Here is a 26,703-nt window from a genome sequence, read left to right on the forward strand (position 1 = left end):
ATGGAGCCCGCCCCACAATCTGATCCTGCCCTTAGTAGGGGAAGACCTGCTGCCACATCTCTCAGCAACACAGATGGGAAAGAGGGCACCTCTGGTTCCCAGCTGAAGGAGAAGACAGGAGAGGTGGAGCAGTGGGACAGGTTGGGGTGGGACTGTTCCTCCCAACAGCCAGGGCCCAGAGCTGAAGCTCCAACCAATAGGAATAATGGAAGCGGAAACCCCCCAGCAAACTCATTCAGCAGAACCCCAGACAGAGTTGTTTCTAAAGAGCTTTATTGAGGCTGGATGCCACTGGCCCAGCCCCCTCTACGACCACTGTACAAAGCTTCTCTGTTTAGCCCCAGGCATCAGCTTCTGGGGAGCTCCAAGAGGTGAGCGAGGAGTCTCGGGCACAGGCCACATGCTGCCCCCGTTGGTGCCACCACAGCCAGCAGCAGTGGGGAAAGGAGAAGGCCCACAGCAGCTCTCAACTGCCAGGAAAGGCTAAGATTTCCTCAGGCCACCCCACCCTGGATGACAGCCAGCAAAGGCTCCCATGCAAACACGTTAAAACAAATGTGAGAGCTGCACACATTGCTCCCTGGAACAGAGCAGCTGGGCCCAGGTCTCTGCTCCTAGCCATGGAGACGTGACTTAGTCGGAGTCACTGTCACTCTCTGCTTCCTTCACATCCACGCTGAATTTATACTCCTGGTCGCAGCCCATGTAGGCATCACTCATGAAGTAGAGGGTGTAGTTGTGGGCACCCGGGGCTGGGGCCACAAAATCCAGCTTCACCTAAACAAACAGGCCTTTGTGAGCTGGTGCCTGGGCAGAGCAGGAGAGGGGCTGCTCCAAGGCACTGATCTTGTCTCCAGCATCCCAGTGATGTGCCCTGCCCTAGCACTCCTTGTGAGTTAAGACACCAGCCCAAGGGGGGGGGGGGGGGGCGAGGTTGTGACTTCCCAGGGTCACTGAGGCAGTGGCAGAGCCAAGACAGCTGGTTCCCAGCCCAAGTACACATGCCCGATGAGAACTGGCATGAGTATGAACAAAAGCACAGCTGCGGTGAGCCAGGCCACGTACTTAGCTTGTGGCGCAGGGTAAGCTTAGCTCAGCTCTGAGGATGTCAGGCCTTGCTGCCATGGCTATACCGCTCTCTACTCCTGCTTGCCTGCAGGTACAAGCCACGGTCCCCAGCCCTTGCCGGCAGTACTGCAGCAGGTACTAAGCCTGGCTTCCTCCAGGAAGGCACAGGACTGTTCCAGAACTGGCTCCGGTGTAGTCTGTGCCACCCTCTGGAGCCCAGAGTGGAAAGATACAAGCTGGCCCATTGCCAGGGTCCCTGCTGGGAGGCAGCCCTGATGTGCCAGGGCCCCCACGGCAGGGCTGTGCTAAGTCCCCCTCCCTCCACCCCACAGCTCACCTTGGCCTTCTGTTGCAGAGTCAGCCTCTTGATGGAGATGAGGCTGTTGGATTTGGAGTCGCCGATCACTACCCACCAGCCCTCCTCCCGTTTCTGCAGACAACAACAAAAGAGGCCAGTGGTTAGCAGTCCCAGTCCCTACCTCCTTGGCCATGGCCCACCTTCCCTCATGGCAGTTACAGCCAGCCAGCGGGGAGACTAAAGGCAGCCACCCTGCTTGGGGGCGCTACAGCTCTCCCAGCAGGTCAGCCAGCGAGGGCTCCCTGGGCTGGCTCAGGGACTCCAATCAGCTTGGTTTGTGGGGACTGCTCCAGACCATGGCCAGGAAGGCAGCATTCCCCCTGCAAGTGCTCCAACATACCTGTGGGAAGAGAGGTGCAATGACAGGTCCTGTGACCTCCTCCTCTCGCTCCAGCTGCACCAGCACCACCACCGGGCCTCCACTGCAGACAGAAACAAGGTTAGGGATGCCACCCAGTGCCTGCCTTCAGCCCCCAGGGACACCAGTGATGCTGCCAGGACTTCCCACGCACCTGCGAATGCCCTCCTTCTCCACCACCTCATAGGAGAGCTCGATGTTAGGGTAGCGGTTGCAGAAACGGGCCACGTCGGCGATCTGGGCATCTGAGAGCTGCAGCAGCACATTCCGGTCCTCGTCCTCCATCTCCATGATGTCAAACACGCTCTCCACCCCCTGCGAGGAAGCACACCCAAGCCAGGCACTGAGCAAAGCTGTGGGACTTTGAACGTTTCCTGGACTGTCTGCAGTAGCAGGCACACAGCCTGCACCACCTCCCTACCCCAGGCAGGGTGCGTCAACAGCACCCTCTGGTCCCAGGCTCCGACTCAAACAAGCAGCATCTAGCCCAGGCTCCACGTTGCCACCTGGACTCCCCAGTGCCCACTCTCACCTTGTCTGTGCAGCGCTTGATGTGCTCCGAAGTGAAGTGAGGCAGCTGCTTCAGGTACGAGTCCTTCGACCACATGGCCTGGGTGACCATCTGGGCCAGCTCCATGGCTGCCAGGGCCGGGCTGAGCCAGCCGTTGCTGGACAGGACGTCCACACAGGCCTGGATCAGGCGGATTGCCTGGAAGGGAGAGCGTGGTACAGGAGGAGACTTCAGCTAGCTCAGACCAGCCCTGCTGCACATTCCCTCCCCTACCACACACCCTGTGAGGAAGGCAGGCAGAGGCCTGAGCACACCAACTTGGCTCTAAACACTGAACCGGCCCCCACCCCGTACCTTGCTGAGTATCTCCTCCGTGTCAGACTGCAACTCCGCACTCAGCTGCATGCGGGACAGGTGAGCCTGCAGCAGCAGGTTGGTCTTGACGTGGGGGTCGTTGAACTTGGGGTTATTCAGTTTATGAGGGACTTTCTGAGCCAACTGGGAAGAGAGAGCAAGCAGGTTGGCCCCTTGGCCATTCCAAGCAGAGAGCCTGCATGGCCAAGCAGGCCAGAGCCTATATCCACTCCCAGAGCCAGCTTCCCCTGCCACAGGGGACCAGAGCCTCATTGCACAGACAGGGCTTCTCTCCTGAAGCCATCAGTAACAGCTCCAGGAGCCAGCTGGCCTAGGAGCAGGCTCAGCAGCTGTGCAGACAGCCACCCTTCTCCTTTCAGTGTGCAAGCGAGAAGCCCCTGCACCTGGCCATGGCCCATGCTCACCTGCCGCAGGAGGTTGTCCTCGTGGTGCCTGATGGGGATGTTCTCATACTCAGCAGCGTTGGAGATGATCTCAATCAGCCCACGCACCTTCGTCTTGGCATTCAGAGACATGCTGAAGAGCTCTGGGGAGCCAAGGCAGGGAGGTGTCAGTGGAGCCAGGCAGCAGCAGATAGCCCGTGTCCCAGGGCAGATCCAGCAGCTGGCTCAAGGGCATGGAATCAAGTGTCCAAGGGGCAGATCATTCTATGCAGCATCAACGAGAGTGTGGGGCTCTGCAGTGTGGCCATCCTGGAGGACAGACAGGCCAGCACACCATACCCCACCCCCAAGGTCCCACTACCCTCCCCCTCCAGGCAGAAGCAGCAGTGCGCACTGTGCGACTGCCCTCCCAGATGGGTCCCTTACCAATCGTGGTGTAGTTAATGTAGTAATAGGCTGCAATCATTCCCAGGTTAAGGGGGGCCACGTCCATCTCATCCTCGATGCTGATACACTTGGACTGCTCCAGGTCACTGAGGGTCTGCTCCACCAGCTCAGACAGGTGGTCAGACAGGTGTCTGTGAGACACCCCTGCAAACACAGAAGGCTTGGGTCAGGCAGATAAGGCAGTAGAATGTGGGGCTTTGCAATGCTGGAGTACAGCCACCCACTCATCACTGCCCAAGCCTGCCAGAGAGAATGGGTCAGTGCTGGAAATGCCAGCTGCCCCCTCCTCAGCAGCTCACCTTGCAGGTTGTAATAGTTTGGGTTCTGGGTCATCCTGCGGTACAGGAAGGTCCAGGTGAGGTAGTCCACAGCATCTTGCTTGTTCTCAATGGTTTTGGTCACAATCTCAGCATTGAAATGGTCATGCATGCAGTGATCCAGGTGCGACTCCACTGGCAGCGGCTCATAAAGGAATTTCTTGAAGAAATCCTGCAGCGAGGAGAATGGACCCAGACCAAGCAGGTGTGAAACTCTGGGAAAGTGACACCATCCACTGGTGAAATAGCCCCTCTGCTGAGCCTCCCTCTTCAGTGGCATGAAGCAGCATGTTCTGGAGAGCAGCAGGACCTTGCCCAGGGACTTGGAGGAGGAACTGCAGTCTGTGCCCCAGGCACAGCCCACTTCCAAACTCAGGGAACACATCCAAAGGAGGAGTGGGGAGCAATGGTCGTGCTAATCTTTTCCATCCATTTGTGGAATAATGGTATTGTGTTCAACGAGGCGTGTGTGAACGTGCACCACCAGGAGAAGCGCAAACCTCGCTGTGGGCGCTCTGCTAATCAGCTGGGCGGCACTTGGATCTCTCCTGAGCAATTCAAGTGCACAGCTTACAGGGAACAGTGGGGAAGGGAGGGGATCAGTGCTATCAGGGGAATGAGACAGTGCTCGTTCTAAACAGGGCTCTAGCACTGCTCTCCATTGCTCCTGAGGGAGCCGCAGAAGTGATTTTTATCACGTGGTTTGTAAAATTCCTAGGACTAAGGTGCTATAGCAGCACATGGGCTACGTCTACACTGGCATGATTTTCCGAAAATGCTTTTAACGGAAAACTTTTCCGTTAAAAGGATTTTCGGAAAAGCACGTCTAGATTGGCAGGATGCTTTTCCGCAAAAGCACTTTGAGGAAAAGTGTCCGTGGCCAATCTAGACGTGGTTTTCCGCAAAAAAGCCCCGATGGCCATTTTCGCAATCGGGGCTTTTTTGCAGAAAACAGTACTGTGCTGTCTACACTGGCCCTTTTGCGCAAAAGTCTTTCAGAAAGACTTTTGCCCGAATGGGAGCAGCATAGTATTTCCGGAAAAGCACTGACAATCTTACATGAGATCGTCAGTGCTTTTGCGGAAATTCAAGCGGCCAGTGTAGACAGCTGGCAAGTTTTTCTGCAAAAGCAGATTATTTTGCAGAAAAACTTGCCAGTCTAGACACAGCCATGGTGTTTTACCCACTGCAGCATTTCAGCCAAGTTAGTCTGTTCCCCAGATAAAGGCCTGGGCCAGCCTGATCAGTGCTAGGACAGGAAATTCCTGCCCTAGCTGGGAGGTCCAAACACATGCACACACCACCCCCCCCGCTTCATTCCTCACCTTCTTGGATCCCTGGCACATAATAACGCAGCGCCCTTCGTCATCCTGCAAAGGGCGATTGGCATGGCCCACCATCTGCAGCACATCATAGATGGGGTAATCCACATACCTGAGACCAGAGGAGAAAGTGTCCAGTCTGCAGTGAACCAGCTGCCAGCCAAATAGCCAGGAATGGGGCACCATGGGGACCAGCCACTCCCTGCTCTGCCTTGCATCTCCTGTCCCCCGCACAGGGATACTCACGCATGAATCTTGCCATTGTAGTACTGAGTGTCCATGATGATCACTAGGTGAGCAGCTACATTCATGCCCCAGCACAGGCTCCGCGAAGCCACCACTACCTGGACAGCACCTAAGAGCGAGCATGGAGCAGTCAGCCATGAAGCTGCAGCCAGGTCAGTGCTTGCAGGAAGAGACAGGGCCCTTCTGCCCCGGCAGCCAGCTGCTTGGGAACCTGGGCACCGAGCAGCAGCATGAGCCCTTATGGACAAGTACTGCATATGGAGCTCCGGCAAAGCTCACCGGGCAACGAGTTACAAAGAGGAAGCGAGCACAGAGCAGGGAGGCCAAACACCAAGGGCCTCTTCTTAGATCTGCCACTTTGGCAGGTATTAAATTGCAGTTATCTGGCTAATCGTGTAGTCAATACAATTTGTATCAGCTATGTGATTAGTCAATAAGGGACCACTCTGCAGAGCTGCGGTGGAGGTAGCTCCCGGAGCCAGCTGGAGCTGCTGAGCTCTTATTACATTTAACATGCAGAGGCACAGCATCTCAGACCAGCACAAGCTGGGACTGCTCAGTCCTGGCTCGTACGGAGTCCAGCAGCCTGTTTGAGGCAGCCTAGGCTGGCCATGGCCAGAAGCTACTGCTGGAGCAGCCCCTGCCTCCATCTTCGAGAAGGCCCAGCTCCCTGCTGGGATCCCCACAGACAGGGGCTGCTGCCTCCAATAGAGGCAGCCAGGGGCAGGGGGTGGGAGGCAGCACAGCAGAGACAGCAAAGGTGGGGAGAAAAGCGAGTAGTTGAGTACTCCACTCGACTACCCGATAAGCTTATGTTTATCAGTTAATCAAGTAGTCGACAACCCCATGCAGGATGGGAGTGAGAGCAACATGTGACCAAACATGCCCTTGCTCCATCCCTTTACCAGAGCTGAAGAGCTGCTCCACAACGCGCCGCTCCATGGCTGTCAGCCCCTCATGCAGATAGGCCACCCCACTGACCAGGGTCTCCTTGAGGGTGCCATCACGGAGCTTGTCCAGGTACGGCCCCAAGTCTTTCTCTGTGCAGTGCAGAAACCTGCAGGGAGAAGCAGAGCACAGAGGTGGCCATCAGGGCACAGCAGAGAGCCTCAGAACCGTTCCTGTGCACCCCCGAGGCAGAGCAGCTCCTACATCCTCAAACACCTTCTGGGGCTTAACCGGCTGGACCTGACAGCAGAGCCTGGCTTGCTAGGGCCATTCCCAGCTCCCAGAGGAGTTGGGGAGACCAAGAGCTAGTCACCTGGATTCCAGTCCTGGCTCAGCTACAGACCCAGACAGAATCAATTCCCTCTAGGTTTCCATCTCTGTTGGTACAGTGGGCAGAACTCCACACCCTTGTTTTGCAGAGGCCTCATCATAAGCTCTCAGTGCCTGGGGGGCTACAGGAGATACACACATGGATCATTTAACCCAGCCTGAAGGACAGCCACCTCTGGGATGGAACCTAGTGGCTTTGTAACAGCACACAACAACACTGGAGTCTGGCAGGAGGGAAGGCGAATCTCCCCCAGGACTGAGCCTGCAATTGGAGGCTAAGGAGACAGGCTAGAAGGGGAATCCATTAAAGCCAGGGGAATGATGCCCACCCTTAGAACATAACGGCCATACTGGGTCACAGCACAGTATCCCGTCTGCTGACAGCAGCCAATACCAGATGCCCAGAGGTCATGTGATCCCGCCCCTGTCACTCCTCCAGGGAAGCAGAGGCTAGGGACACCATTCCTACCCATCCCGGCAAATAGCCACTGATGGACCTAACCTCCAGGAATCTAGCTAGCTCTTCTTTGAACTCTGTTCAAGTCCTGGCCTTCACCACATCCTCTGGCAGGGAGTTCGACTGCACTGAGTAAAGAAAACTTCCTTTTGTTTTAAACCTGCTGCACATTAATTTCATTTGGTGACCCCTAGTTCTTGTATCGTGGGAATAAGTAAATAACTTTTCCTTATTCACTTATAGGCTGGATCAGTGCAAGTTCAGTGACCACAAAAAACTCACACCTTTGTTTGGGCTCCTCTCACTCGCATGGAGTCTGCCAGCCCCTTGCTGGGAAGGCTCAGAGAAGGGACAAGAAAGAAAAATCCAATGCTCGCCCAGTCCCCCGAGAACCCCACCCCAGTACCTCTGCCGCTGGACATCGGAGGCACAGGTGGTGAGGATGTCTATGGCTGTGAGGCGTGTCTGCTTGCGTGACGGGACAAAGACAATGACGGGCTTTTTGGGCGAGTGCTTCATGATGGCATGATAGACCGGCTTGGCCATGGACAGCAGGCGGGTCTGCGTGTGGCTGATGTTGAAGCCCTGAGAAGAGAGGAGCCAGAACAGTGATTGGTGAAGGCCCCAACTGAAGCTCTGGGGTGTGGGGCTCCTAGGTCCCTACCTGAATGTGCAGCTCTAGGGGCACAGGGCGCACATTGGGGTGGAAGTTGAAGGTCGATGTGGCACTGCAGCCCAGCCAGTGGGCAACGTCCTTGGCGTTGGACAGCGAAGAGCTCAGGGCCACGATGCGGATGGGCCGCTCGATCTGGGAGGAGATGTAGCGCATCCGGGAGCAGATCACCTCCAGCACAGGCTGCCAATGGAGAAGTGGGCAGGTCACAGCAGGTGGGGAGCTCTCCCCAGGGAGCTTCTCAGTGAGGAGCATCACACCAGGGCCTCCATGTGGACCCTGAGCTAGTTGCAGGGCTTCCTGCAGAGAGGGCCAGGCCCTTCCCTCCCACCTCCACTGGTTTATCAGTCCCTAGCTCGCCTGATGCAGAACCCAGTAGCTACAGGCAAGGGGCATGCCCCGGGGAGCCCTTGAAGAGCTGCTGGCCCCAGTGAGATTAGACAGCAGGGACAAGATCAGCCTCCCCTCTGGTATAGGTCCCCTGAAGCCCTTTCTTTGGGCCCCACGTTGAGCTGAGGTGTGGGGCAGCGCCGAGAGGACTCAGGGGCACGGTGTGCCAAGGCAGCCCCCAGCCCATACCCCGTTCTCGCCCCCAATGAGATGCACTTCGTCCACGAGGAAGAGGCTGACGTTCTGGACATTCTTGCGCTGCTTCCAGCGCCGAGAGAGGATGTCCCACTTCTCGGGGGTACTGATGATGATGTTGCCCTTGCCCAACAACTTGAGATCGGTGCTGGTCTCCCCGGTCAGTAAGACCACTTTCTTCCCGAGGCGCTCCTGAAACTTCTCGTACCAGTCGAGGAAGACCTGCCAGGGGACAGCAGGCACTACCGTTAGCCAAGGGCCAGAGCCTGGCTGGGATCACCCTGCAGTTTCTGTGGACTGCCTCAGACTGAGGGGAGGAAGGGACCAGGGCAGGAAGACAGGGAGGAGGAATCCAACCCACACGCAGGAGTCAGGGTCTCACCTGCTCAGCAAGGGCCTCCATTGGGGTGATATAAACACAGCGCCCCTCCGAGTTCTGCAGCAGCATCCTCAGGATGGCAAATTCCGCACAGATGGTCTTTCCACTTCCCGTGGGGGCGCCCACGAACACATTGTCATCACTGTTGTAGACAGTGTTAAACACTGCCAAGAGACCCGACACATGGTTATCCCTGCTCGCTGAACTCCTGACAAAAGCACTGAGCCAAAGCCACCCCCACTCCCAGAGGGCAGCTGGATTTCAGTACAGAGCCACCAGAAGTTGAGACCTTGAGGTCATCGATTCCAGTCCCCTGCCCTCATGGCAGGACCCAGTACTGTCAAGACCGTCCCTGATAGACATCTATCCAACCTACTCCTAAATATCTCCAGCGATGGGGATTCCACAACCTCTCTGGGCAATTTATTCCAGTGTTTGACCACCCTGACAGTCAGGAACTTTTTCCTAATGTCCAACCTAAACCTCCCTTGCTGCAGTTTAAGCCCCTTGCTTCTTGTACGATCTATTCTGATGTCCTTATTCCCACCCTCAGTAGTAAGAAGCTGGCAAAGCCCTGAAACAAACCCTTCCACTACTGCCAGGAGCACTAACTGCTGTAGCTCCAGACATCCCTGTTATCAGATGCCACATCTGGGAAATGGAAATGGGGCTATGGCAAAGTATGCTCTGCTTATATCATCGCAGGGGCCCGTTCTGTTTCCCAGAAGGCTCAGCAATTGGACAAAACCCAGCAGCCTGCTCCTTCCCAAAGCCGGGGCAGCAAGAGAAGGCAGGGTCAGGCAGAAGAACCCAGGTGAGAGCAGCAGCCTGGGTGGAAGCTGGGTCAGTACCCACCTTGGGTCTGGATGGGATTGAAGAAGGGGAACTTGTCCTGGTAGAGGCTCTCAAAGGCACTGTTGCGCAGAGCGGACACAGGCAGTGGCTGCAGATCCAGCAGCTCAGTGGGCGGGGGGTATTTCTCGGGCAGAATCAGGTGCCTGAAGGACACGGGCAGCTGCGTCTCACAGGCTGGAAATCAGAGAATCAGAACAGTTTGCACAGAGTGTCAGATACATACTGGGGAGGATGAGCAGCCAGGATGTGGGGCCAGGGAGCATCTGGGCTCACTGCAGCCATGGGTACCCTTGGAAGACATGAGGGTGCTGTTCTGCCATGCCAGCAATGAGAAATACTCCCTCTCAGCACTGGATTTCTCCCACAAAGCAAATACAACCACTTCAAAACGAGAGGGGTGATCACAGCCATTTCTTCCCCACCGCCAGAGAAAGCCACTAACTATCTCCGCTGCAGCTCCCCACCAGCATTTCCTCACCACTGCCACGCCCCTCCCCTCCCAGCAGTAGGTCTCCCCAGCTGGCAACTGCCTGCTCTGTCCCAAGGGCAGGAATCTGCATTGGTCTTGCTGCTCAGCTCCATGTGTGGTTCAACCCACCCCTAACTGGGGGCTACGAAAGCCCTTATAAAAAGTTCCTTCCTGAGGCAACTTGCCGCCAATCCCCACTGCTTGGCCAGCAAAGCATTCCCCTCACTAGAGCTTGGGCTCCAGAGCCCCTGCAATTCAGCCCACAACGCAGGTGGAGACTCACAGAGCCAGCGGTCAGATACCACCCGGATGAAGTACTGTGGGGGCAGGGGCTCGAACACTGGCACGAAGAAGGTGAGGAGGTGCTCGTCCTGGGCATATTTGGCTTTCAGCAGGAAGTACTCATGGTGCAGAATCACTTCACTGTCCACATCCTCCACCAGGATCCAGAAGGCTTCAGATGAGCCGTGCACCTGGCGAGACAGTAGCGAGCTTTGCAGCATAGCACCTGGCTCCCTCACTGTCTGACCCACCCAACAAAGGCAAGCCCTGCCCACAAACCCTCAGCACGGACAGATCTGCAGATGCCCAGGCCATGAGGGAGCCAGGCTGAGCTCCTGGCTAGCAGAGGCCGGACTCTAGCCCCACAGCAGAGCTGTGACAGTCTCCCCTTCACCTTCTCTGTAGCTACATGGGGGAGAGTCCAGAAGCAGCTCATGAGATGTCAGGGTTTTCAAGCTGCTCCCTATCCCCGGGAGCTAGGCTGCCAGGAGCACGTCTCCAAGGTCAGTTCTCACCTTCTCATCCCACTGAAAGTCCGGGGTGATGGTCAGCTCCACTTTCAGGGTGGACCTGGTGATGGGCTGGAGATGGACAGACAGCTCCAGCTTTGGGAACAGATGAACATACTTGTGGATTGTCTTGCCCATCTTGGGCATCCGAATGAGCTCTCCTGTAATGCAGAGACCTGGGTGTTATGACCAGCGCTGAGGGAACAGAATGAGCAAGCAGATGAACCCCCCCCCACTCAGTGCTTCTCAAATTCAGTGACAGCTGTTTCATATCTGGAGCACAGTGATCCCACTCAGCTGCCCTCAGGCCAAACCACACCCTGGAGGTTATCTGTGTTGTAGTAGCACCAACAGGCCCCCATCCAGGACCCGCTGCGCTAGGTGCTATACCAACAAAAGGCTGGTGAGTGCCCCAAGGAGTTTTGGCATCAAGGTATAAAATCCAGCAACAGGCGCATCTAGTGGTCCCAGGAAGAGACAGGATGCAGAAACCTGGCAGACCTAGGCATTGTTCCCCTGACATCTTTTACTCTGTCAGGATGTGGAGCTGGCAAATGAGAGTGCAATGCCCTCTAGCCCCCACAAGCCACCAGGCTGCACTAGTGCAGGGCTTCCATGGCAGAAAAGCAAAGAAGGGAAAGTGGTGAAGCTGTGAGCAGCTCCAGCACAGGTACCACAAGTAGCCCCCTGGGTCCAGATGACCCCTCCCATACCTATTTCATTGTGGTTCAGGTCATAGAGACGTTCAAAGGGGAAGTTCTTCTTCTCGATTTTCTTCACCACCTCCTCAGGCAGTTTCCTGAACTGGCGCAGGGGACACATAGACTGCCACCTATAGGGACGAGTGGGTACAGGAGTCAGAAAGGGAACATCAGGGCCAAGAGGCCCACAGGGCCACACATCCTACCATTGAGACAGATGTCAGCTTTTCTAATGGTGCCACTGCAGCATCCATATCCCTGTCACAGCTCAGGTAAGAGTCACTCCAGTGCCATGAACCCAGAGACTGCTAAGAACATAAGAACAGCCACACTGGGTCAGACCAAAGGTCCATCTAGCCCAGTATCCTGTCTGCCAACCGTGGCCAGTACCACATGTCCCAGAGGGAGGGATCACAACAGGTAATCCTCACTTGATCCCTTCCCGTCTCCCACTTCCAGAGAAAAGAGGCTAGGGACATCATTCCTACCAATCCTGGCTAACAGCCATTGATGGATCTAACTTCCATGAATCTATCTAGCTTTTTTTGAATCCTGTTAAAAGTTCTAGAACCGTACCCTCTGGCAAGGAGTTCCACAGGTTGTCTGTGCTGAGTGAAGAAAAGCTTCCTTTTGTTTGTTTTAAACCTGATGCCTATTAATTTCATTTGGTGACCCCTAGTTCTTACATTGTGGGAATAAAACTTTTCCTTATTCACTTTTTCCATACCAGTCATGATTTTATAGACTATCATATTGCCCCCTTAGTCTCTCCTTTTCTAATCTGAAAAGTCCAAGTCTTATTAATCTGTCTTCATATGGGACCTGTTCCAAACCCCTCATCATTTTTGTTGCCCTTTTCTGAACCTTTTCCAATGCCAATATATCTTTTGAGATGAGGCAACTGCATCTGTATGCAGTATTCAAGATGTGGGCGAACCATGGTTTTATATAGCGGCAATAAGATATTTTCTGTCTAATTCTCTATCCCTTTTTTAATGATTCCTAACATTGTATTTGCTTTTTTTACCCACTGCTGCTGCACACTGAGTTGATGTTTTCAGAGAACTATCCACAATGACTCCAAGATCTCTCTTGAGTAGTTGTTGCCAAATTGCATGTATAGTTGGGATTATGTTTTCCAATGTGCACTACTTTACATTTATCAACATTAAATTTCATTTGCCATTTTGTTGCCCAATCACTTAGTTTGCGGAGATCTTTTTGAAGCTCTTCAGTCTGCTTTGCTCTTAACTTGAGCAGTTTGGGATCATCTGCAAGTTTTGCCACCTCACTGTTTACCCCTTTCTCTAGATCATTTATAAATAAGTTGAATAGGAAGGATCCCAGGACAGACCCTTGGGGGACCCCACTAGTTACCTCTTTCCACTCAGAAAACTGACCATTTATTCCTACCCTTTGTTTCCTGCCTTTTAACCAGTCATCAACAAGGCACAAAAGGACCTTCCCTCTTATCTCATGACAACTCAATGCTCACCACCATTCCCTGAGATCAGAGCTCTGACAGCACTTCCACATTCCCAGCCATGGAACTCGGCCACCAAGAGCCCCAGCACAGCACACACTAGGCAGCACCGTCTCTGGCTACAACAGGCTCTGCAGGTCCAGCTATGCCAACAGCACAGCCAGCACCAAGCTGTCCCAGCAGCCCCCGTCACTTGCTGGCCTGGAGAGAACTCATCACGGTGCCCATCAGTGTTCTGCACCCACTATCCACCCCCCTTACCACCAGCCTCTCTGGCCAAAGCACCTGGAGAACAGGGCGCATCCATTCCCCCCCAGCAGCTTCACCCTGGGCAGCCAGGATACCTAGCTGTGTTACAGGCAGGAAGAAATCAGAGCACTGTAGAGCCATCACTTACATCCGCTTGTCAATCATCTTGCAGAGGTTCAGAGTCTTGTCGGTGAGCTGTGCCCAGCCCCGGTTCAGGACAATCTCAAAGATCGCACGCATCAGCCGGCCGGCAGACTGGCAGGGGCACATGAGAATGGTCAGCCCGTGAGGGATAAGAGTGTGTCAACAGTCACTGGAGGATCAGGCTAGGGGGATTTCCAGTTCACAACTGCCCTGCTTCTGCTCCAATCAAGGAAACGACTCCTCCCGCCCACCTACTCCACCATCCAGCCACAGGACTACGTGGGTCAATTACAGGCAGTGACAGGGTGTGTTAATGGGACTTAACGTGTCAAGATTTCAGAGTTGAGAGTGGCTACAGAGCCAAGAACATGATGTAATCTCTCCTCAAAGTCAATTAGCTTTCCTCTGCAGCAATTTTCATGTGTCCATTCGTTAATGAGCAAAGCATGACGGGTTCGAAGAAGGGCCACCATGCAGCTGACAGGAATTAGTCCATTACAAATTCACAGCCTAGGAGTCATCCAAGCAATTACCAAACATGAACCCTCCAGGCCCCCAAAGAGCAGACTTGACTCCACGCCTGGGAATTCCTACTCACCTGGGTGACATACACCATGTCTGCCATCAGAGCAAACCCTTCCAGCTTCAGCTGGGAGATAAAGGCCTGCAGGAGCACATTGATCTGCAGAGAGCAGAACAGGAGTTAGCCAAAGTCTTCAGGAGGAGAGAAGAGCTCCTGGCTGGTCAGCTGGGGAGGTCCTGCAGGAAAGCAGCAGCAGTCTATGCAGGACGCTGCACAAAGGAAAGGGAGCAGGGAGTGTTCCCAGGGCAGCAGGCCCATGCCTCCCTGAACTACAGAAGAGAAGTAGAGCCTGCCCCTGCCACTCAGGATCATAGTGCTGTCTAGCTCCCCACCTTGGCACTGGGCTCCTCGATGCTCTCCTTCACAGGAATGGGGACCCGCTCCAGCAGCTTCTGGAGCTCCAGCTTCTCTTCCTGCAGGGACACAAGGGGTGGGCGGTGAAGCCAGCCTGGGATGGGATGAACTGGTGGGATAATGGGATGAGCCTGGCAGCCCTCCAGGTACAGAAGAGAGCAGCTCTCCTGCCTTCGCAAGCCCCTTCCCAGCCCTAGAGTCCTACCTCCCGCACAGTGATGTTCTTGAATTCTGAAGAGAGCGAGAAGACACGGAAAAGCTCAATTTCACTCAGGGTGGGCTTCAGAAGCTGGTTGTAGGTTTGCACAGTCTCGTTGGTGATGTAGTAGTGGCTGGCAATGCGGCCCAGCTCTGTCACCTGGGGGAGGCAGGAAAATACAACTCCAGTCTGCAGTGAGCAAGCGGGGGGCTGAGCCAGCAGAAAGGAGCCCCCTGGAAGATGCTGAATGAAGCTGGGCAGCACAGGGGGGAGCGCCCGTAACTTAGGAACACAGGAACCCCCAAGGGAGAAGGTTCATTGTGTCGGAGCCCAAGTTCCCTCCCTCCAGCCCCAGGCAAGAAGGCAGCTGTGTGCGTGGCAACACTTATATTTGGAACTACTCCAACCAGCTCCTCTGTCTCTTCAGACCAGTGACTCCCTTGAGCTCTTGGCTGGCAAGCCCACAACCCCAATGCTCCCTAGGCATCACTGGCTCTGCCTGTGGCCACCTCTAGAAGGCAGCTTTGTACCTGTCTCCCCAGCCAACATAACCCTCCCTTTGGCTCCAGTGAGTCATGCCCTCTTCCCCGCCTCACCTGGAAGTTCCCCGTCTTCTTGTCATACTTCACAAGATTGTTCTTGTCTAGCATCAGTGCTGCAGTGTGAACCAAATCCAGCCGGCGCTGGTCCAGCAACGGGTCTCCCTTTAGGTCGTCATGAGACAGCCCATAGAGTGACGGGGAGCGCAGCATTCGGATGTACAGGTAGGCATAGCCCAGCCAGTTCACCGCATCCTACGCAGAGACCAAAAATCATCATACTTCAGCTGAGCTAGCAAACCACTGCCCAGCACAGGAAGTTATGGGGACACTGGTTCCAGGCTCCAAGCTCGCTGTACTGTGAACCCAGGTCAAGTAAACTGGGGAAGTTTTAAAGTCTCATGAAATCTCAGAACTAGAACTATGTGTGTACATCATTCAAAGCTGAGAAGAGGCAGCTCCTAGCCTTGGCAAACTGTCCTAATAACTGACCTTAACTTGCACCATCCTTCTGTCCTAGGGTGAGACCATGATCTTCAGAACCACTGATGTGCAAAATAAGTGTTTTCTATCCTCAGAGCTTGGTTGTCCCACATGCAAGTGGGAAAGAGCACCCATTTCAGACATCCTGACCAGCAAAGCCATGCTGGAAAGTAAAGTATTTCCGGCCAAGAAAGTTAGATGTAAGCATGAGATCCAGAAACTGACAGACCACAGATTAACATCAATGCCTTCAGGGCTAACGTTTCTTAGAGCACCTACCCTGTACCAGGAAGCAAAAATCATCAGTCTCTGCCTGAAGACCCTATTCTATTCCCAACTCATGCAACAACAGGAAACCAAAGGTCACAGGACAGCCAAAATGCTTCACTTACAGGAAACCAAAGGTCACAGGACAGCCAAAATGCTTCACTTACAGACAATTTCAATTGTCCATAGGACTGAATATGTGCTCCATCAGTTATTCCATCTGCCTGTCACCACCCAATGCCATGCCCTTCCCAGTGACAGGCTGGCTTCTCTATCATCCCCACACACAGCATTAGAAGGCACATGGATATGCAAGACATCGCCCAGGGCGGACCAGTGTATTCTGTGCCTTTACAAGCAGTCTGTCCATCAAGCCACCAAGAATGGCCACTGATCCTTGAAGACAAGGGACTCACATCTCCACCAGCAGTCAGGAACAGAAGATCAGGTGTAATGCAAACATTTCTATAGTGGGCCTACCAAACAGCACAACTGGGGGACAGGGGTGGCACCCCCTTACTCTCACCTTTGCATTCTGGACATTCCCCAGAACAATCTCCGCATTCAGCATGTCTGGCAGTTTCGACACCATCTGACTCTCAATAGGAAGCTGCTGGTTGAGTAGGGAGAGGTAATACTGCAGCTCTCCATGGGATGTGATGAGGATCCCCTCCCCCTTTGTGTCGTACTGGGGTCTCCCAGCACGTCCGAGCATCTGAGACAAATAAAAGGCTGTGTCAAATGCAGCAAAGAGCTTCCAGCTTAGCCAACTACGAAACACGACCAGTCAGTGCTCGGCTATTGGCTACAAAGCAGGAGATACACACAATGCTGTGGGCCATTCCTCTGTCCTTATTCCAACCAGCATACTTGTTATGTGGAGTAGTGTGAGCAGCTGAGACATTCCAGCTGGGGTGGAAGAAGGAAAAAGGGGCAGACTGGAGATGGGATGCCTCCTATGGGACATACAGGCAGTTGTGATGTCAAATGCACGAAGCTGATCACATGGAGGGTTCAGGAGGCAGATTCCAGTAACAGGGTCCTGCTGTGGATGGTCAGAGCAGCTGTGTTACCAAACCTTTACCTGCAGGATGTCCAAAGCACCCAGCTCAGTCCAGCGGCCCTTCTCTGGACTGTACACCTGCGTCCCTTTGATAATGACTGTGTGAGCCGGAAGGTTAACACCCCAGGCCAGCGTTGCTGTGGAGACCAGAACCTGGAGCAGAAACACAGTGAGGTTAGTTAGCTCTTTCCTCTGGCAAACTCCAGCAGACAGACACTTGCCTTTGCTCTAATGAAGGGGGGTCTCCAACCTTTTCATACCCAAGATCACTTTTTAAATGTCAGGACAAGCCAAGATCTACCCCATCCTTTCCCCAAGACCCCGCCCCTTCCTTGAGGCCCCGCCCTCTGTTCCCCTTCTCACCATCACTTGCTATCCCCAGCCCTTATACACTGCTGCTTTTTTTCAATCCTTCTGTTGGAAGAAATTTTTCTGACATTCGGCCCATCTAGACTGGGCCAAATGTTAGAAAAAGCCCCTCTTTTGGAAGCCCCCTCATTCCTCATGGAACGAGGAATACAGGGGCTGCCAAAAGAGCATGTTTGCTGGAAAAACTCCTGCAGTCTAGCCTCACTGGGTTGAGACAGGAGGTGCAGGCTCAAGAGTGGGAACGAGGGATTTAGGTGTGGGAAAGGGCGAGAGGTGCAAGGTCTGGGAGGAAATTTGGATGCAGGAGTAAGTGGAGAAAGGGATGCTGGCTCAGGGAGGGGGCTCCAGGCTAGTGAGTCTTGGGGTCAGGTGGAAGGTTGGGGTGCTGAGCAAACCACAGGCTTGTGGCTGGGAGGGTGCAGGAGTTTGGGTTGGGGTTTGTGAGGGGCTCAGGGCAGGGAGGTTGGGAGTATGATGGCCTCAGGACACATTTGCAGTGTGTGGATGGCGCAGGAGTGTTGTGGCGGAAGACTGAGGATGTGGGGGTGCAGGAGTTTGGGGATGTGAGAGGCTCAGGACAGGGGGTTCCAGTATATGATAGCCTCAGATTTGGGGTCAGACGGGGAGGGAGCCCCACAGGGGACAGGGTGCTGGTGGGTGCCGGGCAGGGTGCCTGTGGGGGTCTGAGCATGGGGAGGGGACAGGGACTGGTACCTGGGGATCCTGCAGCTGCATGCCAAGGCCAAGGAAGTGTGCGGACTGCTCCCCCCTCCCCCAAACAGCGGAGTGGTACCTGAAACGCCAGTCCATCACACGCCTGATGCCTTCCGGGGGGGGAGGGGGTTGGGGAAGAGTGAGAGTGAGGAGTCTCGGACCGCGCCAGCCCCAACCACTTGCTTTGCTCCTCCGCTACCCACAGCAGCATGCACCGCCCAAGCGGTTGGAGCTGGTGCAGTCCCGGAACCCCACCCCCTCCCCCACGTGCAGGAAGGCAGCAGGGGAACAAAGTCCCCAGTGCACGATGGTACCGTGCCAGCTATTTGCGCGGGGGGGGGGGGGGGGAAGGCGGCAGGAGGAGGAGGAGGAGCAGCAGCAGCAGCAGCCGCAGCCGCCCATGCACTGCCAGGACCTGGCACGCAGCTGCACAACTCCCTCCATCCCCACCTTGCAGGAAGCTCTAATGGGACACGGCTGCCTGGAAGCCCTCCCTCACACATAGGTTGGGTCTACACTGAAGCACTGCCATGGCTCAGCTGACAAGCCCTCAATGAAGCCCATGCAATATGACATCAGTCTGTCAGTGCCTCCTGTTTCTATTGCAGTAGCACCTGGGAGCCCTATTTATGGGCCATACCCCTACTGTGTTTGGTGCTGCATAAACCCAGAGCACACAACTCCAGCCTTCAAGAGCTCCCAACTCCCTTCCCAGCCCTTAGTTCCGCCAGCTGAGAGATGGAAGCTCAGTCTCACTCGGAGGGCAGAGGCTCAGCAGAGCCCTGCTATTCTCAAAACAACCACTCCTTTCTACAAGCTACTGCAACCTTGCAGGCAGTAGGCTGGACTAACTCCCACAGCTGCATCTCTCACGCATCACAAGCGTCAGGCCACGGCAGCACTGAGCTCATGATCCCAGATCCCATGGGTATTTCCAGCCAATCACTGATGGACTGCAGGCAATAAACAGAAATTCACAGAATTCCACAACCCATCCATGACTGTCACTAAAAATAAAGGGGTGGGGGAAGGGACCTGCCCGCTGCTGCAGCCTGCCCACTCCATCCCCGCCACCGCGGCTAAAGCAGAAGTAATCACAGAGGTTTGTTAAAGTCAGAAACTACACCACTTAGACAACTTTACATGACAACAACGAAGGCAAAAGCCACAGCTATTGGTAAGCCAATCAGCTAAAGGGATATCCTAGAGCATCCACACCCATCTCTGCTGAAAGCTATGCCCTGTTCAGTGACCTATGGTCACTAGCTTCCAGAAGACATGGCAATCAACAGATGTGCATTTTTAGTCTCTGGACTGAGCCTCCCAACACATGCTGAAGCAGCAAGCACTTTAAAGTGCTGCTCAAGTATCTCACCATCCCAGCCCCACCTAAAGGCTGGAGCAGGGACTCACCTGAATGTGCTTGTCAGCAAACAGATCTTCCACCAGCGTTCGATCTACCCTAGTCATCCCAGCATGGTGAATAGCAAAGCCATATGGCAACAGGTCCTTCAGCTCAAGATTCTGTAGCAAAGGGACAATTAATTACAGTCTGACACTTCAGGGCATGAACCACAGGTAATATTACAGGCCAGGGACAGCATCACCTCAGCTCCAGCACTTGAGTGCTGGTTTCTCATGCTGCCACAAAGCCAACACTGCCAAGAACCTCAGACACATAGGTCCCATAGTGGCCATTTACATTGTGGCTTAACGCTGTGAGTGTAGCAACAAATGGGAGCGAAAGCTCCGATGTTAGGGCAACATGGCAAATTTCTGACACGAGTCACAACATTTTTATACAGCCAAGTCCATTAAGACTGGCACAACACACTAGCTCTGCCTGTCAGTTACCTTGCACTGCTCAGCTTCTGTCCTCAGGACCTCTGTAGAGGCTGAGCCCTCCCGAAGGAAGAGACCCAGTGTGTCTTTCTCCAGACACATGTCCCTGATGGCTCGGGCAGTCTTCCCCGTTTCCTTCCTGGAGTGAACGAACACCAGCACCTGTCGACGTACCATACAGCACGGTTATGAGGGAGAAGCTATGGCAGCTGGCATAGAGTTCTGTCCCGGTCTGCTCCCTGGGCTCTGAAAAGCAAGGGGCTACGCTGCAACAGGGCACCCTAGAAGGCACTGGGAATGGTGTTGATGCAGCAAGTATGGCTGGTGAGGGGCGTACCACAAGAGGGGACTGTTTAATCCTGGAATAGGAGAGATGCTTGGCTCTGGAAGGACTCTAGGCGCAGTGAGCTGGCTCAGGAGGGAGGGCCAGCCAGCACTGAGCAGAGGGGCTTGGGTGGGAACTAGCTGTAGATAGATGTCAGCAATTCTGAAGATGGGAGCAGAGCCCACAGGACTAATATAACTGGGAAAAGCCATCAGCAATGCACCACTGACAGGACAGGCCCGTCCCTCCTCCTGGGACCGGAAGCGCCAGAGGCTCCCGGCCCGGGATCTGACCGGCTTGGCCCCCGCCCCCGGTGCTGTTGCGCACGTGCCCTGAGACGCATGCTGTGTTCCAAAGCGGCGCCGGCTCAGCTGAGCCGAGAGAGGGCGGCCGGACTTGCCAGGGAGGCGAATGAAGACGCCAGGGGCAGGAAGACAATGGCGAGAGAGATAGATGGCCCCAGCAGCGGGCTGCCAGACGCCCAGGCCATCGGGGCCAGGAAGCTGACACCCAAACGGGGGCTTCCTCCACCGGGACTGGAGTGGCAGCCTCTTGCCTCCAGAAGGGAGATTCGGTGGTGGAGCTTCTAAGCTTAGGAAGCAGTTCCAGGATGGGGATGTCGTACAGGACAGCGACTAACCCCCGAGAGGGGTGGGGAGTGATTGACGTGGGGCTCACCATTCAGGTAAGGTATACCCGACCTTACCTTAGGGTCCTGGGGCTGGAGCTTGGGAGGGCCCGAGTTCCCCTACCCAACCGAAAAGTAACTACTGAGTGAGATGAAAAGTCAGGACACGGATTTAGACCCTTTTGTTTTCCTTGCATCCCACTGCTGAACTCTGGCCTATGTGAGGACAAGGGCCACCCAAAGCGGACACGGACTCCAGCCCACTAGCAAATAGTCGTGGGGGAAGGACCGGTGGCTCAAGAGGGGGAGGCTCCCATGCTCAGGGGTCCGACCCCGATACGTGGGTAAGCCCCCTTTGGCCACTCATGAGCCTAGAATAAACTCAGGATCGGAGCCCTCCTGCGGCTAACGAGGGCACCCCGATCCCACATTCCTGGGGAGAGGAGGGGGGAGAGAGCGGACACATGATAACCACAAGCAAGAGGCTGCAATGTGCCAGCAACCAAAATAACAGCAGGACATCTGGCCTACCTGGTTCTTCCCAGCATGCTCCATAATCTTCTCGTAGACAATCTCATTCATGATCTGGAAGCGCTTGATGGCTTTCTTCTCCGTGATTCCCACATAGGTCTGCTCCAGAGGCACTGGGCGAAAGCTGCAGTGAGAAGCAGACAGCATGAACTGGCTGCAATGGCACCATCGTGTCATGGATTTCTGCCGTAGGTCAGAATTTCTATGCACAAAAACTGTGCAGATCCCACCACAAGTGTTGATCCAGCCCCTCCACAGGGCCCGGTGCTAAATGCCCAAAGATTCCCTGATTCACGTACTGGCCAAGCCCTGATTTGTGTATTGGTCAACCACTTCTTGTTTCAGCTCTACAGCAGCATTGTTCCCTGAATGCACTCAGATATGAATGATACTGTGCAAGCTACCTCAGACCTATTGAAATGTCCTCCAAGAAACTTCTGCAGCAGATGGGATGGAGAATCCCTTCCCTCTCTCAGTTTATGCTCTGAACCGGAATGAGAGAATAACTAAGGCTAAGATTGTGGAAATCTGATTCTATGACAGAGACCTCCATGACATTTTCTGCTTCAGCCCTGGGGTGGTGGAGTTGGAACGGTCAGCTGGCATGGGGACACCGCAGCTCCCATCCACAGGCCCAGGAGGGATGCTGGAACAGCAGCCAGTATTAGACCCCCTACCCCATTCTGTCCCAGTCATTTTTAGGAAAAGTCAGGGAAAGATCATGGGCCATCTGACTTTTTAGAACAACAATGACAAAGATCTTACCGTTAAATAGAACTACCATGTTTTAGCGAATATAACCTGCGGGTTATACAAAGTTTACAAACCCTGCAACCCGCCCGCCCGCCCCCCCATGGGGTATACAAGTTTATTTTTACTTGACTGGGTGCAAGTGCGGTTCGTCTCTCACAGGCTGGCCAGCTCACCTGTGCTGTGCTCTCCGTTCCCCTCTCCCAGAGGCTGTGGCTGGTATGTGCATTTACCAGGTACCTTAAAGTAGCATATATAATCTGCGGGCTATACACGCATGCGGGTTATCCAAGACTTTTTTTTTTTAAAAAAAAAAGACACATTTAGGAAAAACTGCAGGTTATGCATGGGTGCAGGTTATACATGCTAATTTACGGTAGTCATTACACAGCCTCAGACAGATACCCCAGGGGCACAATCCTGGACCTACCTATTCTAAAGAAGCTCCCTGAAAGCCACAAGCACATACAGGGACCAGATAAATCAGGCTGCACGCCCAGTGAAACCCTAGCACCATCAGCTTATTTACAGTTACATTCTAACCCACCTCCTTAGAGGCTTCACTGCTTCCCTAGCTGCATTGCAAAAGGCCCTTCCTAAACGGCCTCACACCTGTTATCAAAGTAGAATAAGCCTTTGACAGGGTCCACTCTCAGGAACGTAGCCACATCCTCGTAGTTTGGGAGAGTGGCACTGAGGCCAACAAGTCTCACGTCCTCCTGGGTCATCTCAATGTTGCGGATGGCTCTGGCCACCAGAGACTCTAGAACAGGACCCCGGTCGTCATGTAGAAGGTGGATCTCATCCTGGAGGAGAAAAGGGGTGGAAAAAGGCTTGACTGACTTGTTAGCTAGTCTATTTCATTCCTGCTCCCTGATGGAACTGCATAGCACCCTCCTGTCTACTACTCCCAGGTGAAGTCTCTCATCAATTATGGCCACCTCAGAAACTGCAAAGATCCAACATAACCCCTCTTCCTGCTGAGATACCATGAGGCACTTCTCAGACTGAAGTCCCAGCCAGAATCTCCCAATGGCTTTGGGGGCACATTATTGCTACTCACCAGGATAATGAGGCGCACCAGCTGAGTATAGGTACGCTCCCCTCCCTTGCGGGTGATAATGTCCCACTTCTCAGGGGTGCAGACGATGATCTGGGTAGCATTGATTTCTTCCTTACACAACTGGTGGTCTCCAGTCAGCTCAGCCACATTGATGCCGTAAGTTGCCAGGCGCTAGGGAAGACCAAGGATGATTAGGCTGGATGACAGCACAGGGTATGTGAGGAGATCTGGAATTACAAGGTCCTGAGCAGCACCTTTGGGAAAATTGTATGCCCAAATGCACCCTTCTCCTGAGACTGAAAAGGTTTTCTGCACAATGGCATTAAGCAAGATAGAGTCTTCCTCCTTGGTGCTGAAACACAGCACCTGTAATGGAGGCATCGACCCAACCCACCCTGCCAGGCCCAAGGGGACAGGGAGTAACGGGCACAACACCCTCCTCTCTCAAGGTGTGAGACCAGGAAATGCTACTGCTAGAGCTGAGCTGTCCCAGTACAGAGCTCACAGGAGAAAACACCAAGCCTTGCTCACACCTCCCTCTCCCTGCTGTTCTAGCAGGGGCAGAGCTAAGTCTTGCCATTACCTTCCCAAAGCTGCCCACCATCTCCTGCACCAGGGACCTCATCGGAGCAATGTAGATGATTTTGAAGTCATCCACGTTGATGGTTCCATCAATGTTGATGTGCTTCCCAATCTCACGTAGCATGCACATCAGAGCGACATTGGTCTTCCCTGCACCCTGTGATACACAACACCGTGTTCAACCCTACACATTGTTGTCCTAATCTTCCTATAAAATTCCCCTTGTAAGGCATCTTTTAAAAACTCAATGTGTTGATCAGTACTGGCCTTGTAAAATGTGCGGTGACACCCCTGCATGGTGTTAGCTTCCAAATCCCACAGCCAGGCCAAAAAAAGAAGTTGACGTCTCTCCTAAACAATGGCATGCATGCTCTGTTTTAAGTATGAGCGAGTCATCAAGCAGGAAAGTAAGAAAGTTCAAAAGGTGAAAGCAGCAGGGAACATCCTTCACCATTAACTTTTTGGCTCCAGGTTCATAGCTGGAAGTGGTTTCCCGGAGAGGGATGAAAGGATATAAAGGAAGGCCAAGACACCCTTCTCTCCCGATCAGTCAGTGTGCCTCAGGAGACAAGGGACTCCCTGTTGAACTAGGAGAAGGGGTTCTGACCTGAAGGGTTTGGTCAGTAATCTGCTGGAGCACGCGAGAAGAAATTGTATTTGAATGTTAATATAGCTTGTTAGGTTAGGCAACAGTGAGTGGCCACAAGACACAAAGAGAAGATATTCTGGCTCCTGTGCTTCATTACTTGGAGTCACTTAACATTTATCACTTCAGTTCACTTACTACAAAGAGGTAAATGATCTGGAGAAAGGAGTAAACAATGAGGTGGCAAAATTTGCAGATGATACTAAATTGCTCAAGATAGTTAAAACCAAAATAGACTGAAGAGCTTCAAAAAGAGCTCACAAAACTAAGTGAGTGGGCAACAAAATGGCAAATGAAATTTAATGTAATAAATGTGAAGTAATGTGCAGGACTCGACAAATCAGGCTAAAATCTACTAGCCACAGGCGAGTAGATTGCCTGGTGCGGCCGCGCAGCACAGTCAGTGCATGAGCAGCATGTGTTTCTGCGTGGCCAGCAAGCAGGGCTCGCTGCCACTTGGTTAGCCCTGGTAATGCACATTGGAAAAAATAATTGTAACTATACATAAATAGAAGCTTCAGGGAGTAGCAGAGTTATTTTTTAAATTTATCCTGTACAGACTAACAAATGGTCTGGTAGCACTTTATAGACTAACAAAACATGTAGATGGTATCACGAGCTTTTGTGGACATAGACCACTTCTTCAGATGACTGGATGAAGAAGTGGGCTGTGGCCACGAAAGCTCATGATACCATCTACCTACGTGTTTTGTTAGTCTATGAAGTGCTACCAGACCATTTGTTGTTTAAGTTCATACCATAAATATGATGGGGACTAATTTAGCTATAACTACTCAAGAGAGATCGTGGAGTCATTGTGGGTAGTTCTCTGGAAATATCCACTCAATATGCAGCAGCAGTCAAAAAAAGCAAACAATGTTAGGAATCATTAAAAAGGGACAGAGGATAAGACAGAAAATATCTTATTGCCTCTATATAAAACCATGGTACACCCACATCTTTAATACAGCATACATATGTGGTCGCCTCATCTCAAAAAAAGATATATTGGCATTGCAAAAAAGGTTCAGAAAAGGGCAACAAAAATAATTAGGAGTTTGGAACGGGTCCCATATGAAAAGAGATTTAAAAGATTGGGACTTTTCAGCATAGAAAAGAGGAGACTAAGGAGGGGTATGATACAGGTCTATGAAATCATGACTAGTATTGAAAAAGTGAATAAGGAACAATTATTTACTTGTTCCCATGATGTAAGAACTAGGGGTCACCAAGTGTAATTAACAGGTAGCAGGTTTAACACAAACAAAAGGAAGTTTTTCTTCACAAACACACAGTCAGCCTGGGGAACTCCTTGCCAGAGAAGGTTGCGAAGACCAGGACTTTAACAGGGTTCAAGAAAGAACTAGATAAATCCATGGAGGTTAGCTCCATCAATGGCTATTAGCCAGGATGGACAGAAATTGTGTCAGAGGCAGAGAGTGGGTGATGGGAGAGGGACTGCTTGATGATTCCCTGTTCTGTTCACTCCCTCTGGGGCACCTGGCATTGGCCACTGGGCTAGATGGACCTTTGATCTGACGCAGCATGACTGTTCTTATGTTAACTTAACAGACTGGCAAGTTAAGCAGAACTGAAGAACTTCAGCAAAATAAATTGTTGTGTTGTTTCTTTGTAAGTATTATGGACTGAATAGATTTGTACTGACCAGAAGAGGGCTGGGCAGCAAAGGACACATTTTTCTTCACACAAGAGTTAGGGTGCATATACACCGCAGGGCTTAAGAGGAAAAACAACTGAAGAGAGTTAATAGTTTTTTTTAAAAAAGGGACATAATTACAGGCCCAAAAGCAAACTATTCCACTGAGTAGGAAAGATAGAAAGTATGGCAGGAGATCGTATACAAACTAAAAATCAAAGGAGTTGTAGAAAAAAGTGGAAACTAGGTCTAATTACAAAGGACGAATATAAGCAAACAACACAGGTATGCAGGGGCAAGATTAGAAAGGCAAGGCACAAAATAAGCTAAATCTAGCTAGAGGCATACCGGGTAACAAGACAACATGCTACAAATATATTAGAAGCAACAGAAAGACCAAGGACAGAATAGGCCCATTGCTCGGTGAAGAGGGAGAAGCAATAACAGGAAACTTGGAAATGGCAAAGGTGCTTAATGACGTCTTTGTTTCAGTTTTCACCAAGACGACTGATGGTGATGGGATGCCAACATAGTGAATGCTAGTGGAAATGGGGTAGGTTTAGAAGTTAAAACTTATGTAGAAAAGTCAGATGTCTTCAAGTCACCAGGGCCTGATGAAATACATCCCAGAATACTCCTCTGTCAGCTCCTTGAGTATC

The 26,703-nt window shown here is 52.9% G+C and overlaps 1 protein-coding gene across 1 annotated transcript in view; it reads right to left on the bottom strand.

Moving 5' to 3' along the window:
• Positions 1 to 256: 256 nt before the first annotated feature.
• Positions 257 to 26,703, bottom strand: part of SNRNP200 (small nuclear ribonucleoprotein U5 subunit 200) — a 49,367-nt gene continuing 22,920 nt past the window's right edge. Inside the window, exons 13-45 of the mRNA XM_075910768.1 lie at positions 23,743 to 23,898; positions 23,160 to 23,330; positions 22,709 to 22,902; positions 21,347 to 21,470; positions 19,875 to 20,024; positions 19,434 to 19,544; positions 16,959 to 17,090; positions 16,401 to 16,589; positions 15,182 to 15,379; positions 14,592 to 14,744; positions 14,365 to 14,445; positions 14,048 to 14,131; positions 13,454 to 13,560; positions 11,586 to 11,704; positions 10,879 to 11,033; positions 10,365 to 10,554; positions 9,613 to 9,786; positions 8,761 to 8,921; positions 8,373 to 8,600; positions 7,785 to 7,976; positions 7,527 to 7,705; positions 6,291 to 6,442; positions 5,386 to 5,494; positions 5,143 to 5,251; positions 3,800 to 3,989; positions 3,480 to 3,644; positions 3,075 to 3,196; positions 2,650 to 2,793; positions 2,317 to 2,493; positions 1,939 to 2,099; positions 1,767 to 1,848; positions 1,406 to 1,498; positions 257 to 777 (exon numbers count right to left, since the gene is read on the bottom strand). Coding sequence (XP_075766883.1) covers positions 634 to 777; positions 1,406 to 1,498; positions 1,767 to 1,848; positions 1,939 to 2,099; positions 2,317 to 2,493; positions 2,650 to 2,793; positions 3,075 to 3,196; positions 3,480 to 3,644; positions 3,800 to 3,989; positions 5,143 to 5,251; positions 5,386 to 5,494; positions 6,291 to 6,442; positions 7,527 to 7,705; positions 7,785 to 7,976; positions 8,373 to 8,600; positions 8,761 to 8,921; positions 9,613 to 9,786; positions 10,365 to 10,554; positions 10,879 to 11,033; positions 11,586 to 11,704; positions 13,454 to 13,560; positions 14,048 to 14,131; positions 14,365 to 14,445; positions 14,592 to 14,744; positions 15,182 to 15,379; positions 16,401 to 16,589; positions 16,959 to 17,090; positions 19,434 to 19,544; positions 19,875 to 20,024; positions 21,347 to 21,470; positions 22,709 to 22,902; positions 23,160 to 23,330; positions 23,743 to 23,898 — 4,896 coding nt within the window. The 3' untranslated portion in view covers positions 257 to 633. The remainder of the gene's footprint in view (positions 778 to 1,405; positions 1,499 to 1,766; positions 1,849 to 1,938; positions 2,100 to 2,316; positions 2,494 to 2,649; positions 2,794 to 3,074; positions 3,197 to 3,479; positions 3,645 to 3,799; positions 3,990 to 5,142; positions 5,252 to 5,385; positions 5,495 to 6,290; positions 6,443 to 7,526; positions 7,706 to 7,784; positions 7,977 to 8,372; positions 8,601 to 8,760; positions 8,922 to 9,612; positions 9,787 to 10,364; positions 10,555 to 10,878; positions 11,034 to 11,585; positions 11,705 to 13,453; positions 13,561 to 14,047; positions 14,132 to 14,364; positions 14,446 to 14,591; positions 14,745 to 15,181; positions 15,380 to 16,400; positions 16,590 to 16,958; positions 17,091 to 19,433; positions 19,545 to 19,874; positions 20,025 to 21,346; positions 21,471 to 22,708; positions 22,903 to 23,159; positions 23,331 to 23,742; positions 23,899 to 26,703) is intronic.

Source organism: Pelodiscus sinensis, chromosome 28 (genome assembly GCF_049634645.1).
Source record: "Pelodiscus sinensis isolate JC-2024 chromosome 28, ASM4963464v1, whole genome shotgun sequence".
NCBI lineage: Eukaryota > Metazoa > Chordata > Testudines > Trionychidae > Pelodiscus > Pelodiscus sinensis.